Genomic DNA, 19,530 nt, shown 5'->3' on the forward strand with positions numbered 1-19,530 from the left:
AAAAAGGAGCTCGGAGTGCTGTGTGAAGGATTGCGGGGGGAGCGATGGGGGAGAAGGGGGAGCAGGGCTAGAATTTCAAGGCGTGGTGTTGGAGCGCAGACATCCAACCGGTGAATGGAAGTTGTTTTTTTCCAAAGCGCAGGAGGCGGCTCTTGCTGAAGTTTGTGCCGACTCTGGTAAGCCCCTCCCCGGCCGTGCAGCTCTGAGTTAAATACAGAGCTCACGGTCTTGGTTCACATTGAAGCACGCAGCCCAGCGCTTCTACAGGGGAGGACATACACAAGCGACCACAACACAACTCCAGCCCCCCTTCTCATTACCTAACTTCGGATTTACTCTAACTTTCGGGGAGCAACTTTTCCAAGAGACTTTCGCCTTCAAACAAAACCAGTCGTGGCACAAAGGCGTCTTTGCGTAAACAACTGCTCGGTTCTCCATGAAAGAGGGAGTGCGGCAGCAAATTTGGGGAAAAGAGATGTCTGCGACTGTCTTGTCAGCTTTCTACGACATGGACATGCTTTACAAGGTAAGAATTAGTGCAAGAAGTCACTGGAGGGGTCTGGGGTTTGCGTAAAGTTAGTATTTTATCTGGGGCAACAAGTGGTCTAAACTTAGAGTTGGTTTAGTTGTGAAGTGGGTTATAACGTGATGTCTGCAGCTCGCTCATGTCTCTCCTCTCTCCACAGGACAAAAGCATGAACATGAACGCCCTACACATTAACAGCATGCTGGATAAGAAAGCGGTGGGAGCGCCAGTCACGACTGCGGGCTCCGGTGGCTCTTTCGCGCCTGGATTTTTCCGCAGAAACTCGACCAGCAACTTGGAGGCAATGAACAACGGCAACAAGTACCCGCTGGGCTCCTACAGCAGCCTGAAAGAAAACACCCCGAGCAGCAACAGCAGCGCCACGGCCCTCATGAACAAGGAGAACAAGTTCCGTGACCGCGCTTTCAGTGAGAGCGCAGAGCGGGGCGTGCTGCAGCCCAAGGCCGGCTCACAGATCAACTCCACCCGCTACAAGACGGAGCTGTGCCGGCCCTTTGAGGAGAACGGCTCCTGTAAATATGGGGAGAAATGTCAGTTTGCCCACGGTTACCACGAGCTCAGGAGCCTGTCCCGCCACCCCAAGTACAAAACAGAGCCGTGCCGCACTTTCCACACTATCGGTTTCTGCCCCTACGGTCCCCGCTGTCACTTTATCCACAACGCGGACGAGAGGAGACCTGCTCCCGCGGGTAACGCCAACGCCCAGCCCACAGAGCCCCGCTGCGGGTACGGCCAGAGGGACATGCTGCCTCCCCAGCAGCTCTTTACGCAGCGGGACAGACCAAAGCTTCACCACAGCCTGAGCTTCTCCGGCTTCTCCACTCACCACGGGCTCGAGTCTCCACTGCTCGACAGCCCCACGTCCCGCACTCCTCCCCCGCAGAACAGTGCGTCCTCCTCGGCCTCGAGCTTCTACGAGGAGGCGCTGTCCCCCAGCTCCTGCATTAACAGCGCTTTCAACTTCCCCGGCCAGGATCTCAAAGCCTTACTGGCCCCGCTGGCGGTGCACACTTCCAGCGGCTACAGCTCCAGCGGTGCCTACTATGGGAACATGCCCGGCAGCGTGTGCCCGCCCTCCCCACCTCCCTCCTACAACATGAGCCACCTGCAGGCGCTGCGCCGCCTCAACGAGTCCCCGGTGTTCGAGCCCCCTCCCAGCCCACCTGACTCGCTCTCTGACCGGGAGAGCTACGCGAGCGGGTCCCTAAGCTCTTCCGGGAGCCTCAGCGGCTCCGAGTCCCCGAGTCTGGACGCGGGGAGGCGTTTGCCAATCTTCAGCAGGCTGTCGATTTCTGATGACTGAACTTGTTTGGTGTTGTTTTTGTTTTCAAACGGATTACGGATGGCCTAAAGGGGAGTGGAGGACTCAGACTGGCCCTTATCACGCAGTGGTTCAATGCCTGGCCACGGGCCCTCCGCTACATTTCAGCGGCAGACACCAGCTGAAGTGCCTTTGAGCAAGACATTAGTCCCCAGCAGCAGCTCTCGGGGCAGCCCCTGCTCTGACCTCCCTGGAGGGGGGCAGAGCAGAGCCCCACCTGGGATCAATGAACAGTTAGAAGTGTCCTTGACCTGGCATTAGTCTAGTGTTTCTTGTATGTAATATAGCTGTATTAAAGTTAGATAGTAACAGAAGGCATTCCACCAGTGCCTTGCCCAAGGGCTCAGAGCAGCCCCTCCTTCAGCTCTATCAGGCAAGCCACACTTTTCCTGGGATTAGATGTGTAACATGACTTGACAAGAAGAAGAGACTAAAGCGGTGTCAGATTTCCTCCATCCTGCCAAGAAAATGCCTTGACTCAAAGTAACATGTTTTTCTTTTCTTCTCCTGAAAGCTTCTACTTCCATTCCAGTCTGTCTTCTCCCAGCGCCACCCAGTGGCTGCTGGCTTAGTCTAGCTTGTTGCTTGGTTGAAAAGCACTCTTGAGTTGGGTTTGTTTGGGGAAATCACTGCTGATGGTTGAATATATATTTTTTTAGCTGTTTTTTGAGTGATTTACATAGCGGTGCATAACTGGCTATGGACTATTTAACTTATTTATTATCTTGTGAAAAAGTATAGGCTACATTGGTAATTTGTGTCCATACTGTATTTATCAAGTATGATGAAGCAATAGATCTATATTCTTTTATGTTTAAATTATGATCGCCATTATTAATCTGCATAAAGTGGAGTGTATGTTCTTTTCACAGTAATATATATATTTTGTTTTTTTTTTCTCCTTTTGTAACTTCACTTGGTTATTTTTATTGTAAATGAGTAAAAAAAAATCTTAATTTAAGAGAACGTATGTGATATTTATTTCATTAATTTTGTTTTGTTTACGTTTAATAAGGTTTGCGTGTTTGCTACAGAGGTCTGTCAGTGTGTAGAAGGCTTTTCCCGTTTTTTTTCTTTAGTTTTTTTTGTAGAATGTATAAACAATGTGGTTGTACAGACCGTCCAAACCTTTCGTTTTGTTTTAGACCAGCGTCAAACAACCCAAGTCAATTTAAATTAACCAAAAAGTATTTCTGTGCTTGCACGAGGTCTCACTGTGATTCCAGCCACGTGCTAAAGAATGTAGCACCCCCAGTATTTCTGATGTAGTGCCTATGGGGTTCACCATCCTCAACTTGCCTTATATAAGATTAACCAAATAAAGTATTTTCCTACGTCTTTTATATACACAGGTCGAACTGAATGTAGAGCAAGGTTGTTACCACTCTGATAAGACAACCATAACTTCTTCTAAACCCCCATTCCTTATATTATTATTATTATTTCTTTCTTTTTTTGTTGAATCTAGTTATTGGAGAGTTTTCGCTGGCGAGGGACGTGGTTTAACACATTTGGTTGTACATAGTAGGTACAGGGGGATGCGCACTATGTACTTTTGACTACTTTATCAGAAGTAAAGCTTTTTGAATGTAACACAAACGGACAAACAAGAGAGTTGTGATATTTTTGGGGAGTCAGTTCACTACAAATTGAGTGTGAGACTGTTAACTTTGTACTGTACATTTTTGTAGTTCTCCCAATAAAAGACATTTTGAAAATACCTTTATTCTTATAGTTTCTTATTATCCTTATGTCTAACGTGTTTTCAGAGCTACATATTGGTTAAATATCTCTACTTAACTTTACTGAAAAAAACACAATATAGTTATAGTAGTCAATAAGCTGGATGCAAAATATCAGTATAAACCTAAAGTAATGCTGAAAAAATACTTCAAAAGTTGCTATAAAACAACATATCTGCCCCACGTTCTCATATTTTGCGTAGTACTTTGTTTTGTACAAGTAATACAACTACTGCTGCAAATATTTTAAAGCATGACCTCCAACTACTACTATTACTGCAAGTACTGAAGTAGAAACCACCTGAGAAAAGTACAAAAGTAAAGTTTACTTGAAGTGAATATACTGAAAAATCTACTACAATATAATTATAAATACTACAATATAAAAATAATTAGTTATTGTTGTTGTTGTTTAGTAGAAGTAGTAGTAGTAGCAGTAGTAGTAGTAGTAGCATTTGTTGTTTAGTAGTAGTAGTAGTAGTAGTAGATGTAGTAGTAGCAGTAGTTGAAGTAGTAGTATACAACACAATACAACATATCTGTTCTCATATTTGTGTACTACTTCTTTGTGTACAAGTAATACAACTACTACTGCAAATATTTTAAAGCATGACCTAGTAGTAGTAGTAGTAGTAGTAGTAGTAGTAGTAGTAGTAGTAGTAGTAGTAGTAATATACAACATATCTGTACTCATACTTGCGTACTACTTTGTTTTGTACAAGTAATACAGCTACTACTGCAAATATATTAAAGCATGACCTCCAACTCCTACTATTACTGCAAGTACTGGAGTAGAAACCTCCTGAGAAAAGAACAAAAGTAAAGTTTACTCGAAGTGAAAATACTTAAAAGCTACTACTTATAATCTTTCCCTGTGTACTAACGGTTATACTCAGCAGTGTACTACGTATTATGCAACTACTGCTTTAAAGGGGAAGTACTGCATCTCACTCAAGTAGGCATATGTGAGAAATACTGCATATTTGGTATATTAGTCACTTTTTAACACAATATCTGTAGATGAGACTGAAACTATTTACAAAAGTGTTAAAATGTCACATAATTTGAGACTTTGTTGCTTCTAAGTGACTGAAAATGGCTCTACTTTAGCGTTTTACTTTCCGTTGTCTTCTCCTGTGCTCTTGTCCCATAATCCCGGTGTGTTTGGTACAGTACACAGGAGGTGGTAACGTGCCTATATGACCTGGCAGTTGGAAAAAGCCCCCGGGCCCCAGGAAGAAGGGAGCCCCCCGGTGACCTTTGACCCCACTTGGCTGGCTGCCTTTGAGCCTTTATGTGCAGTGAAAACTCCTCCTGCTCCTGTGAGTACAGTCAAAAGAGGAGGAGAGGGCAGGATTTGGACGCGGCCGAGAAAATGCATTCCGTCCCCATTCTGGAAAGTTCTGGACAGTGCGAGCGAGGAGTTCAATGGGCTGCGTTCAATTAGACCGAGAAACAGTGTTATATCAGAGAAGTCATGTTTAAAGTATTAGTGGGGTACAAAGAAGAAGGAGTTAAAGTACTAGTTGTAAACTGTAGCAGTAGTAGTAATAGTAGCATTTATTACTTATTTCCTGTTTTATTTTGACTTGTACATGTACATTATTATTGTACATATTTATGCCTTATTTGACATCTTTTTTGCTACTTATTTAGAATTTATATTTATTAGTAGTAGTAGTAGTAGTAGTAGTAGTAGTAGTAGTAGTAGTAGTAGTAGTAGTAGTAGTAGTAGTAGTAGTAGTAGTGCTAGTAGCAGTTGTTGTTTTTTTGTAGTAGTAGCAGCAGTAGTAGTAATAGGGGTAGGAGTAGCAGTAGTAGTATTAGTAGTAGTTGTTGTAGTTGCACTAGTAGTAGTAGTAGTAGTAGTAGCAGTAGTAGTAGTAGTAGTAGTAGTAGTAGTAGTAGTAGTAGTAGTAGTAGTAGTAGTAGTAGTAGTAGTAGTAGTAGTCAGTAGTAGTAGTAGTAGTAGTAGTAGTAGTAGTAGTAGTAGTAGTAGTAGTAGTAGTAGTAGTAGTAGTAGTAGTAGTAGTAGTAGTAGTAGTAGTAGTAGTAGTAGTAGTAGTAGTAGCAGTAGTAGTAGCAGTAGTAGTAGTAGTAGTAGTACAGTAGCAACAGTAGTAGTAGTAGTAGCAATAGTAGTAGTGGTAGTAGCAGTCGTTGTTGTTGTTTAGTAGTAGTAGTAGTAATAGTAGTAGTAGTGGTAGTAGTGATAGTAGCAGTTGTTGTTTAGCAGTAGTAGTAGTAGTAGTAGTAGTAGTAGTAGTAGTAGTAGTAGTAGTAGTAGTAGTACTCAGGGCAGTAGACGGGGGCGACAAAGGCGTCTGTTGTCACGGGGCCCAGAATCGGACACTCTTCCTATTAATCTATATTAAAGAAAACCCCATGTGAAACTTCTCCCCCCAGGCCTCCAAATGCATGAAGACGCGCCGGGTAGTAGTAGTAGTAGTAGTAGTAGTAGTAGTAGTAGTAGTAGTAGTAGTAGTAGTAGTAGTAGTAAGATCATTTCTTCCCTATTTTCAAAAACATTGGGCAGTGAGTCAGAGCAAGTAATGGGTTAAATTGAATAGAAGCTGTAAACAGACAATAATAAAGGATTACTCAGAAATGTGTGAATGAAACAAAACACAACTCCAGGTACATTTTTGATGAGAAAACCAGATTCCAACATGACTAAAACTTCACAAGAGTTTATTTAACGTAATACAGGACCTTAAAAATCACAAGTAGGCAATAGTCCTCTACAGTGACTATGGGAAAGTTTTACCATTCACACGAACTTGTAACTTTTTAAAACTCTGAGAGACATTGTTGGAGGACATCTTTGTTTCATTTGTGCTACTTTTTGAGCGGCTTTTGTTACATAGAAAAAAAGCAGGCTCGGTTTTGAACACGGCCAAGGTCTGAACTCCCACCCAGCTCTATTCAAACCGCGTCCAGAAACATCCAGAAAGCAGATTCGATATCACACTGAAATCAAGCCAGTACAAAACAGATTAAATTTTATTAGCTGTAAGCCTACTGCTACTGCGCCGTTTGACCTATTTCCCTCCTGCCAACTGAACAGACTGTTTGTGACACATAGATTGTACAAATAAAAAAAAAATTATACGTGTTATAAAAGTCCAAGTCCAAGGAAACGTCTGACAGGGCAACTTTTCAGACATAAAACCATAATATGAATACGTCAATCAGATATGCATATTGAAACTTTACAGCTGATATCATCAATATCCTTGGGGGTGTGACACTGTAGGCATGTTCTGTCTTACCCTTTGTTAACCTTTACAGACTGTAAAAAGAAGGAAGAACTTATTTTGGTGTCTAAGTTTGGGAACCTGGGCCATGGGGGAATCTCCAAACAGTGAACTCTTGAACTCTGTCACCACTGTCACATAAAAAAGTACACACAAACATGGTCTGTACAGTTTCACACTTTTAAAATTCCCTAATACAGACATTTAGCCGGCAATATAATTATATTTGGCCCATGAGATCATGTCAAATACCGTATTTTTCGGACTATAAGTCTCGCTTTTTTCCATGGTTTGGATGGTCCTGCGACTTATACTCTGGTGCGACTTATATATAAACATTTTAGACTGACAGCCGCGAAAGGAGCTCTAGGCTTGTGTGTCAGTATCTAGTACTACTATTACTCCTGTACCACTGTCATTTCGCATTCTACTGCATATGTGTCCTGTAGAAAAAGCCGTTGTTCTTCTGCAAATAGTGAAATATGCAGCCGAAAACAATAATAGAACAGCAAAGAGAAAGTCTGGAGTGAGAATGAAACTTGTGAGGGACTGGTGGCCTATTCAGCCTGTTGTTCTCTATTCTGTTATTGTTATTATACTTGCCTTTCAAGATGAAATATCAGGTCCTGGTCTCTGATTTTATAAAATACGTTCCCCCAAAAAGTGCAACTTACAGTCCGGTGCGATTTATATATGTCTTTTCTTCTTCATTGCGCATTTTTTGGCTGGTGCGATTTATAATCAGGAGCGACTTATAGTCCAGAAAATACGGTATGTATTAGAGCTGGCCCTCCGGCTACAGATCGGCTATAGAGACATTATTTATTTAAAATTTTTATATTATTTAATATTCTGCTTTTTCTGGATTCAGTGTTTAAGCAAAACTATTATTAAACATTTATTTTAATAAGAAAAGGTTGTTGAAATTTTTCAATAAATATTTAGTTTGGCCCATGACGTAGTCCCAGTGTTTAATTTCAGCCCTCTGTGAATTTGAGTTTGACACTTCTGCCCTAAAACTACCATTTTCCTTCATTTGACCCGCACTGATTGATCTAAAATCCATCTCAAAAGATACGGGTCAAAATTAGCCTGAACTAGCCTCAGTGTCCAAAAATTTTTTAGCACCTGTACAAAACTATAACATTTTTGTGTATTTTAGCAAAATTTAGGAAAAGTCATCAGATTTGAGGATAAAAGAATGATGTTTAGGGTAATTTTACTACTGCTGAATGTCAAAATGGGTAAAATTTGACCCAAATATTATGTAAGGGTTAATCTGCGTTTTATTTTAACACCCTGTGACCAAAAAGAACTGACTTAGCTGGAACGACAACTACAATTATACTTACTTATACTTATTTACTGTACTGTACTGGGCGTTTTTGCAGAGCCAGCTGACTTTGGTCTCAGTCTTTTCATAGTAAATGCAAACCAGGAGTTCCTCATTCCTCACGCTCACTGTATGAAAGGTATCTCCCGCTGTAGTTACGTAATGTGTAATTGTCTGCTATAAACAGGGCACTGACAGATGTGTGCGGCCTGCGCTGTGCAAATGTTCACTGTGTCACTGGGTACTACTGTCAATATATGTGTCTCTTTGAATCACTCACACAATATGAACCACAAACAGATATCTATCATGGGTTTCACACAGAATGATAAACGTGCACCATCGCCACAGGGATTAACTATTTAAATTTCAAACAAAATATTATAAAAAACTAAATCTAGCCAAGTTAAGATGACTTGAATTAAGAAAGTTTGATCATGATTTGAGTGAATTTCACTTGACAAGTAAAATTATCTGCCAGTGGAATATGATTTTCTATACTAAACATATGAAAACAACTTTTTACACTTAAAATAAGAACCAAAATAAAATGTTGCTTGAATTAAAAAAACAAAAACAAAACAAAACAAAAAAAAAACACTCCATTGATAGATCATTTTCCTTGTCAAGTTGAATCTACTCAAATAAAGTAAAATGTTCTTGATTCAAGTAATTTTAACTTACCTAGATACATTTTTTTTTACACTGTAGGAAAAGTCCACAAAATGTTGCATATAAAAGGAAGCTAAATAGTGTGACAAACAGCTGATTATAACTAGAAAAGCTATAGACCAGGGTGTGTCAAACTCAAATTCACAGACAGACAAAATTAAAAACTGGGACTAAGTTGTGGGCCAAACTAAATATTTATTGAAAAGTTTCAACAACATCTGCAGGTTTTCTCTTCTTTCAAGATATGTAATGTTAAACCTTTTCTTATTAAGCTGTAATACATGTTTGATATGATCTCATGGGCCAAATATAATTATATCGAGGGCCAAATTTGGCCCCCGGGCCTGAGTTTTGACATTTTTCATGTGAGTTTCATGACATTATAGCACTATTACTGCTGTTACTATTGACTATCAGCAATGGTGAAAACAACCTGCATAGACTTATGATACCTGCAGTACTGTCCTATAGTGACCTGTCACATGAGGGACCAGGACTGAATCAGAACTGATACAGGACTGACCCAGGAGAACTAAACCAGGACTGAACCAAGACTAAACCAGAACTGAACCAGGACTGAGTGTCTGGATGGGCCCGGAGGTGCACCCGTGTTGTCCGTTGGGTGACCGCTGGTGAAAGGACAGGCGCAGGGCTCCGCATCCCATGGGGCTAAGCCATTGCTCGATCTCGCTTTGTGGACACCCTGCTCCACGGGCTCGGGGTACTCTATCTTGCTCTCGAGTTCAAGATTTGTCCTGGTTTAGTCCTGGTTTAGACCTAGTTTAGTCCTGGTTCAGTCCCAGTTCAGTCCTGGTTCATGTGTTGTAGTCATTGCTTTATATTCTGTAGGTGATTATGAACAGCATTAATGTAAATAACATGATTCTGCATCATTTTGAGTAAAAAAAACATCAAATATTACAGATTTTTACTGGGCTTGCACCTTTATGCTTATTGATGGGGGGTTAGGTGGGCAGGATTTATCACATCGATATTCTATCATTTTATAGTAGCAACAGTTAAAAACATATGGAACTACATATCCCATGATTCATTTCAGTGCAGACAACATAATTTTGTTTTTTTACTTTAATTCTTGCAATTATGAGTAATAATTCACACCAAAATCTTGTCAAGGTATTTTAAAAGCAAGAAGTATCCTACCCACACATCTAATAGCTTCTCCAAAAGATCACAGTACATATTGTGCAGAGAGTTTTGGATATCCTTACTATAGCTATAGACAAGTATGCCCACCTAAATGAAATTCTTGCCCACTAAATCAAACCTACTCCCTAATATGAAATATTTGGATGGGCAGAAAATTCAGTCAGCTAGAACCAGCCCTGGTACATTTTATACTGTACCTTTATTGATTGTGTGAAACTGGACACATGTGCACTTTCACCCGTAACATCTCATCTTTAATCTGTGTACTAACTTTTACATTTCTCACTTTCTCATCTCACACCTTTGGTCTATTTACTTCCACATATTTCTCTGCTTTGTTCAGATATCAGGATCAGCAGAAGCATTAGAAAAATACAAGTTTGGAGTCCTGTGGGGAGAGGAGTTCACGCAGAGATAAGAACCAGATAAGAACGCTGCAAATATTTACTGTACGCTCAAGATTTCATAATGAAGGTTTTATCAGCGGCACAGAGCTGCAGACCAGGCCCTGTGGGAATATGGGCCACACTATTGACACAATATACAGCCTCTAATGGAGGGCAAAGGGACCTGCAGTTTCGAGTGGGTGTATCAGACATAAAAGTTGCACTTACTGGTAGGAAATGTTGACGGAAATCCAGAATTATGTCAGATTATGATTTGTTTCAATCCTGGTGATAATATTCAGAAAGTAATTTAGCAATCTATTCAAAATGTAACAAAAGATTTTCACTTTTTTGTTGAAAGTCAAAGGAGCAGACACCAAAGTCGTGCACCGGATACGGGTAAATAGTTGCTGAAACACAACGTTCTGAACGTTCTGGAATTTTATGAGCGGGTATGCGGGCGGATATTAATTACACACGGGTGAGTCAGGACTAAATTAGGACTAAACCTAGAGTACACCAGGTCTAAACCAGGACTAATCTTGCAGAACATCAAGCTCGCGGAGCAGGGTGTCCACAAAGCGCGATTAGGCGGCGGCTGCACATACCTCCATGCGGCGCGGAGCTCTACACTAGTCCTTTCACCTGCACTCACCTGACAGTCTGCACACCTCACCACAGTGAGTCCTGGTTCAGTTCTGGTTTAGTCCTGGTTTAGTCCTGGTTCAGTCCATGGCATGTGCAGCATCTCGATCTGTGTTTCTTCTGCTCAATAAATAATACCTGTGAAGTGATGACAGTCGCGTCTCTGAATTCGTATTTGTACTGAGGAGAGCGTAACCATTTCATTTCATGATTTTAATTCTTGAAGTCGTAACTTTCCTAACAATTCGTATTCTGATGGATGCTTCAGTTAGAAAGCTTTTAATATGTGTGTGGTTTATCATGGGCACAGGTGGGTGCGGGTTTAACTTTGATAAAATCACGGGTTAACGGGCGGGTGTGGTGCTGTTCTGCGCCGTTGTGGATGGGTGTGGGTCTCCAAAAGTGGACCTGTGCAGGACTCAGGACCATGAACGCTTGTACTGATTAAGTTTTGAGGCGATCTTAAAACTTTTTTGACAGTGTTTGCATTTTGTCACGTGTGCATTTTATCACCATGGTAACTGGTGAACATTATACCATAGAGATGCATGTAGAACACCCATAGCATGAAGTCAGTAGGTTGCGTTCATGGTGTATCACAATATTTTAGAATCCATGTAGTCTAAACTTGTTTTGGACGACAGGTCAGTTTTCTGTGATACATTTTAAGATGGTTTGTGGTTCGTATCGCTGTAAAAACTGGCACAAAGTTCTTCTGTGTCAGTAAAAGTAAACAAAGTTAAATTGTTTTTTTTCATATTGACTTCATAAAGTGGTTCCATTATTCTTTTATCTATCATTATTATTCTCCACTCCACAGACGTGATTGTTATCAGCTGAAAGGACTTTAAACCATAATCTATATGTGAGCCAATCCCGAACAAATAATGATACGGTTCAACATTTGTCCATCATAAGATTAGATATTATTTATAACAGTGAAAGTTTTATTAGTCCCTGCCCTCCATTTGAAATATGGGAGAAAAAAAATAACAATACTAGGGACAGATATGCAAGTCAATTATTTTTAGATCCAGGATGATCACGTTCAGAAATCCACTAAGAGGCCTTCAAACATGTGCTTGTTTGGGCCAAGTTTGAGTCCAGTTTAGGTCTGATGTGGACTTGGTTTTAGTCCTGGTCTAGAAATTGCATAATGTGTGAAATAATTAAGTTGACCTACCTGGATAAATAATGTTTAAAGGTCATATATTACGTAAAACTTGTGAGCTTTAAAGGGCAGTTCAGAATTTTGGACATAGGACCTCATTTCCTAGTGAGCCAGAGTGTTGGAGACGTGTGGAGACACTTTTTTAAAATATTCCATCCAGTTCTTGTATTTGCAGAGGTCACTGGTGCTAGGCTAGTGCATGTCAATGGCCATAGTTATCCTGCCACTAAAAACAGTCTTACCCACTCCACAAAACACCCGAAGCAAATCTATTATTACACCAGACTGTCGATGTAAATGTCTGTGTTGATAGAATAATGTTTGAAATAAAACTAACCTTGTATTTGAAGGATTTATGTCTGAGCAGCAGTGAGTTGTACTTCCTGATAGAAAGTTTGGCAGCGGCGGATTGATATATGAGAAAATAGTCCCTCAACATGCGACGATTCATGCGATGCAAGGTTAGTTTTATTTCCAAAATTATTCTATCAACACAGACATTTACATCAACAGTCTGGTGTAATAATAGATTTGCTTTGGGTGTTTTGTGGAGTGGGTAAGACTGTTTTTAGTGGCAGGATAACTATGGCCAGTGACCTCTGCAAATACAAGGACTGAATGGAATAGTTTTAAAAGTATCTCCACACGTCTCCAACACTCTGGCTCACTAGGAAATTAGGTCTTATGTCCAAAATTCTGGACTGTCCCTTTAAGCCATGTTAGAATGTTGTTACCTCCTCAAAACATACTGTACCTGGAGTTCTGTTTTTGTTTCATAACTCTTTATTATTAGTCTGTCTACATCTCCAAAGCTCAAAATGCTCAGTTCCACCTCGTGATATCATCAAGCAGTAGTTTTCAAGTTAACAGCTCCTTTTACCTTTAGTTCAGTACAGATTGGCAGAAGATTCCAGGTCTGAAATTGTCCGAATGATTCTTGTGAAGGTGTATGGATCTTAAAAACACAGTGGAGCACTTCCTGTATTACCACATGACATCACAAGGTAGAACAGAGCGTTTGCTGTCCGAGAGAACTCTAAATATGCAGGGTTTGTGTGTTAATTGTGTGACTGAAACAAAACACAACTCCAGGTATATTTTTGATGAGGAAACATTATAACATCACTCAGGAAAAAGCGTAATATAAAATAAAAATAGTTCTGGGTTTTAGTTCTAATTTTGGTGTATGTTTAAGTGTGAACGCCCTTAGACAACTATTCATCCTAACAATGATTCACTATTAATGACTGTTCGACACTAGCCTGGTTCATTCACTTTGTGGAAACCGTCTGACCTCGCAGCATTAGGATTTGTTCAGTTGACGGTATGCGGGTACTTTTTTTATTTACCCAATCGCTGCTATTTGGTCGTGACGTATGTAATTCGCAGCTAACAGGGCTAAATGGTATATAAGCTTTTCCCAAATCCCTTAGGAAGAAGGACAATAATGTCTTTCCCCTTGATAAAATTCACTGAACATTCTCTTTGTTCCGGCTTTAAATCCTCGATCTCGGGAATCGTTGTCAACGCAGAATGTGTGGCTCTTCGCTGATTGGCTGGTGCCCGAACTCGCACTTCCGGGGTTTTTGCGAACTGTTTAGTGTATTCTGATTCCTGACCTAGTCACTGGAGAGAAATGAAATTGAGCGGAGGCACTAGGCGGCGCTGGCCTTTCTAGTAAAACATTTCTGTCTATCTTAAAACCCGTCATATCAAAAGGAGGCTATGAGCTTATTACACTTTAACTAAGACCCAAAATGATTAACAGCTTCTAGTACACAGACTTTATTATCTGCCCATCATCCAAACAAGGTCTTTAAGCACGCACTAAAACAGCTTGACCCCCAGGTCGGGCCGAGCTTGCCACAACAATACGCGGACAAGGCTTGCTTCCCCGCGCGGCACAAATAGTCACTTGTGGAAGGTCTGTGCTGTGCTTAAAGAGGAGAGGGGAAGCCGGAGTCGCAGGAAAAGCAATGGGACAGGGCCGAAGGGGAAGAGGGTGGTGTCTTCCGGCTCTAATCACCACTCTGGAAGTTTCCTCTCATTGTGCCGGCCCCAGACGCAGAAGCAGAGCCTGTGGAGCAAAACATCATGTCCTCAAGTAGCTCACGGTGTTACAATGGAGATTACAGATTTGTGTGGGGCTGCGGTGAGGAGCAGAACGCAAAGCTCGACCCAAAAACATGCACGATAGGCCAAATTCTACAGCTAAGGTAGTTTTGACCAAAGTGAGCTCAAGATCAAGATCAGTCTCCATGCCCAAGACCCCTTACAGGTCATGCAGCCAGCGACAGAAGTTTGGATCGAGACAAATTTCATGAAGTTTATCTTAACCTCAGCCTTAAAGGTGTAATTTTTTGGTTGGGGATTCATCACTCTCTCCTTTGAATGACTGAATGATTTGAATCCAGAGTATGATATTAAACAAATATACCTTATATTTATTGAATTACAGGTGGTTTTACTGCGCAAAAATACCTAGAAAAACAGAACTTTTTACTGAGCATGTTCGCCTCTCCACAGATCTGATCAGCAACTTGGCCTGATTTGGTCCTCATGATGATAAAAGGGTTTAATGCCATACTGTGAAATATTTCAGGCAAAACAATAATATATCCATAGAAAAAACAAGTGGTGGACCCTCCAGCAGAAAAGTTACACAATGCACCTTTAAAGCCATCCTCCTGCAGTGCAAAATCTAAAAAAGTTAAAATGACTTGAATTAAGAAAGTTTTGTCATGATTTTAATCAATGTCACTTGAGAAGTAAAATTATCGGCAAATGTGACAAGACTTTTTGTACTTAAAATATGAAAATGCATCTTGCTACACTTAAATTAAGAAAAACAACAACTTTTTTGCACTTAAAATAAGAAAGAAATCGGATTATCTTCCGACTCCCACTTGAACTTTGGATTTGACGTCACGTCCGAGCTTGAAGTGTACTATGATGTTTCGCATGTTGGACTACGTGGATTATGATTATGACTCTTCTCTCATTTCATGAAATCAATGTCACTTTAATTAATACAATTTTTGTTATGATTTCTCTTTTGTTACAACCTTAGGGATGTTAACGCCTGTTAAATTAAGTATTTGTTTAATATTGGCCTCACCACAACACCGACTACCAAACCCACAGGCAGTGATACTGACGCGGTGAGGAACTGCAGTAATACGAGTGACTGAAATTGTCATTTAAACCACTGAAGTGTCCAAACACAATGAAAAGACACACATATTTACATGTCACAGTGGTCGGAACTATTTTGGATTCTGACTCAGAATCCTTGCTTGGTCACTCTTTCTGCCACCAAGGTCCGAATTGCGCCATCCCAGGAAAAGGGGCGTGTCACGCGTGTCGCTTGGCAACTTCCTCGGAAAACCGATTCGGAAGGATAATCGAACGCAGGGTTAAACCAGTTCTCCCCTGCGCATGGTCCAGCCCACAACCTCCTCCCAAGGTTTTAAAAATGTCTGACATGAGCCACGCCCCCTCTTTTGTCTGGATCATGTGGAGCTGCAGGTGAGTGTGGTGATAAATGGATGTAACTGAAATGAATCTACAAATAAAGTATATTTTAATTTTAAATATATTTTGTGATAATTAAACGGAAACTAAGAATTATCGTAACTGTTAGGTAGGATATGGTAACAAATTAATGTGTGTATAAATTAAATGAGTTTAAAATCTGATTCATAGTCATATAAAACAGGGTGTATTGCCCTAAGACACAAAAACAGAACGTACAAGAGCCACTTCTGCCCCATTATGACATTCCCACAGGTCTTCCATTCCAGTACTAACCAGTCCCAGCCATGTTTAGCTTCTGAGATCAGATTAGGTTCATTTTCCAGGTGCACAGCAAAAACTGGAGGGTTAAAATTTTAGGGTAAAATATTTCAGAGTTGTTTTTAACACCAAAAATATTATTTTAACTATTTGAAAGTTAAACGGGCATTTGAGTTGGAGTTATTTGTCAGAGTTGATGTGGTTGAGGTTAATTCAACTTCCCTTAGTGTTAATTCAACTTCTCTTAGTGTTAATTCAACTTCCCTTAGTGTTAAATCAACTTCTCTTAGTGTTAAATCAACTTCTCTTAGTGTTAATTTGGCTCCTCCCATTCACCACTTCAAACTCTTGTGAGAGAAGACCAGTTTGAACCAGTTTTGCACATAATTTCATCTTAAATTAACTAAAATAAAGTAAAAAATAAAATAAAACACCTCTGTTTGTTGTTTAGCTAGATCAGAATAACTCTACAAAGTGTTATCTGTTTACTCTCAAAACGTGAATATAACTCTGGATTTCTGGGTTAAACAGGAACTTTGGTCCAGTGTTACTTAATTTACATTTCCAAAAATGTTAAATTAACTCTAGAACAGATTGGACTCATATAAACCCTGAGAAAATGTTAAAGTTCATTCTGTGAGAGTCAATTTTAACACTCCACTTTTTGCTGTGTGGTATGACTCTTAAACGTTCAACAGGACAATAAGCAAAGTGAGGCTTGGAACTGAACTCACTATGTTGATTAACAAAGAGCCAGTGTTGAAACAACAAAGTCAACTGTAACACGGTTAGTAGTTTTTTTTTGTCAACAGCCGTGACCACATGACTATGACTTTTCAAAATGACCGCTCCACTTATAACCTGTAGGAAACGCTTCATGGTTTTTTCTTACCGTGCAGTTTGTTCACTCTCCTAAAGCCTACATCATGCTTGTACATTTTGTCCTCTGTCCACCTTATAAAACGTTATCAGGGCCGGTGTTGAATGTATCTGTGTGTGCTGTAACGCCACACCTACAAGTAACACAGTCTTTATGTACCAGGAGCCCGGCGCAGTTATACCGGCCGTGTTGTCTTAGGCACAGCTCATTTAAGACGGGCACAGTGGACTACTCAGACATGTGATGCTGAAAAGGTGCCAAGGCAGCAGGCATGCACTCCAAAAAAAGTATTTAAGCTTCTACGGTAGTCAAATTACATGAATGAATGAATGAATTTTGAATATTTATCTTGTTTGGACAACTTATTTACGTTGTCAATTACGATTTTACTTTTTGTAGGTGATTTTCTTTCAATATAATGTATGTTTTTTTGTTTTGCAGTTCCATCCAATAAGTCAACGCCACAGGAATTGGAAAAATAAAATTTAAATTTAAAAAAAGAGGGGAAAAATTTAGTAATTTAATATGATCAAGCTTTACTCCTGACTTTAAAGTGTACAAAAATAGGCCTAAACAGAACCTGAGTCCGTTTTTTAGAGTGCAGAGAGAGTGCAGTACTGGTATGTGACTTGGCTCAAGTACCTGCAGTTTGTGTACTGTTCAATTATCAGTTTGATCATTGCTCTGCTCTGTGCCAAACGTCTGACCCCTCCCGCTACAACAACACACGCACGTCCTCTTTGGACACAGCCAGGAAGTTTAGCGCCATTGTGTTTGATGACACAGCAGCTTTATGGACTCATAACAGCCTAAATATACAGTAGTGCTACAAAGGAATTATTAGATACTTTTACGACAGTACTCCCAATTAGGGGGTGTAACGATATCCAAGTCTAACGATACGATATATCACGGTTTGAATCTCACGGTACGATATTTATTGGGATATCGTACTGGGATATTTGTTCTGTTTATTTTGTACGATCATAAACGATTCATTACTTCATTAATATTATTAGTTTGTACAACCATAAACGAAAACAAAAAATCCTTAAATTTTTCAATCTCATTGCTGTTTATTTTGTACAATCATAAATAATAAACTTTGTGCCTACGATAACATTATTATTAGTATGTATGACCATAAACAAAAATATGTTCCTGTGTGTATGTATATGTCTGTTATGCATATGTGTATATATATATATATATGTATGTATGTATGTGTGGATATATGTTTTTGTATATATGTGGTTATATTTCTGCATAATGACAGGTAAGCACTCCAAAGGTGATATTAAAAAAAAAAGTGAACCACGTGATTATGTAAAACAATTGGGGTAGGACTCTATGAGCTTTTTAAACTTCATCCTACTCCTTTTGAGCACCAGGTCACAAATATGTTCATGTACATATCACTATTTTTGTTATTGTTTTTGAATTTTGTTGTGCCTGGCTCAAACAAATAAATAAATGAAATGAAAATATCGTGGGACAGCTCACGATATGGTGGGGAGATGTAACAATATCGAAATCTCTCTGTACGATATTTTCACAATATACATCTCACGGTATGATATTTATTGCCAACAAAACTGTTAATATGCGACTTTTTCCTCTTAAAATGTCTTAAAAGTGCTTAGAACTGCTATTTCTTGTAGTCTACACTGAAATGGAGCAAAGGATCATGGTCTATGTAGTTCCCTCTGTCTTTTTTTTTTTTTTTTAGCTATTGCTGCACCATAACTCTTAATTTAAGCAAATATATATGTAATTCAATATATTGTGATGTTATTGTGCGACTTTTGACGATACAATATCACGATATTTTGGTTATTGTTACATCCCTTCTCCCAGTACTTCAGCTTTTTTCTGTTAAAGCTGCACTAACTAACTGTAACTTTTCTGGTACAAGATCCTCTATTTGCTTATGTTTAATCCCACACCGTGGAACATTTTAGACAAAACAATGACAGTTGTGTCTTTAGGCAAGGCCCTTCCCCCAAACTGAAGTACAATGATGAATGAATGGGTCTGTATTTGTGAAAGCAGATACAGGACAATGGATGGAAATTAGCCTATAGCTACAATCCGACTTATCTTACGTGTCATGAACCTGCGCTGTCCTGACAAACAAACAGCACATGATTAAAAAAAACACACAACTCCAGTTAGATTTGTGAGGAGGAAATAACTTTAAAGTTTGGTTTAAGGTTTAAAATAAAACGATTCAGCACAATATGGTAACTGTGAGTAAATAGGATCTCCCCAGCGGTGAGGTAAACCAAGGTGAGCCATACTCAGCCTGTTTGTGTGGTCATGTCATCTGCGGCGATGGTTTGTCCGTGGGGGGCATGGGGCAGTAGAGGGGGGTATGGGAGGGGCTGGGGGGTATGGGAAGGGTTGGGGGTTGATAGGAGGGGCAGGTGGGTGTGCCGGATGTGTCGGGCTGCTCCCCCTCTCCCCTGGATCTCCGTGTCCCTCTCCCTTCGTCCCTCTCCCTTCGTCCGTCTCGTCAGTAAATATTTACGGAGCAGCGTCTGTGAGAGGCGAGTGTTTACGACGCTCCTCTCACTGCGAGCGCTGAGTTACAACAGCTCTGAACTGTGCA

At 40.2% G+C, this 19,530-nt stretch overlaps 1 protein-coding gene across 1 annotated transcript; it reads left to right on the forward strand.

Annotated features, from left to right (window-relative positions):
- Positions 1–206: 206 nt before the first annotated feature.
- zfp36l2 (zinc finger protein 36, C3H type-like 2) lies at positions 207–3,588 on the forward strand. The gene is made up of 2 exons (XM_020935721.2): positions 207–526; positions 687–3,588. The coding sequence occupies exons 1-2, from the start codon at positions 437–439 to the stop codon at positions 1,848–1,850; spliced, it is 1,254 nt and encodes a 417-aa protein (XP_020791380.1). The 5' UTR covers positions 207–436; the 3' UTR covers positions 1,851–3,588.
- The last annotated feature ends 15,942 nt before the right edge of the window (positions 3,589–19,530 follow it).

The sequence above is a fragment of the Boleophthalmus pectinirostris genome, unplaced genomic scaffold, assembly GCF_026225935.1.
Source record: "Boleophthalmus pectinirostris isolate CB_2022bp ecotype Guang Dong unplaced genomic scaffold, ASM2622593v1 HiC_scaffold_5, whole genome shotgun sequence".
Classification (NCBI taxonomy): domain Eukaryota; kingdom Metazoa; phylum Chordata; class Actinopteri; order Gobiiformes; family Gobiidae; genus Boleophthalmus; species Boleophthalmus pectinirostris.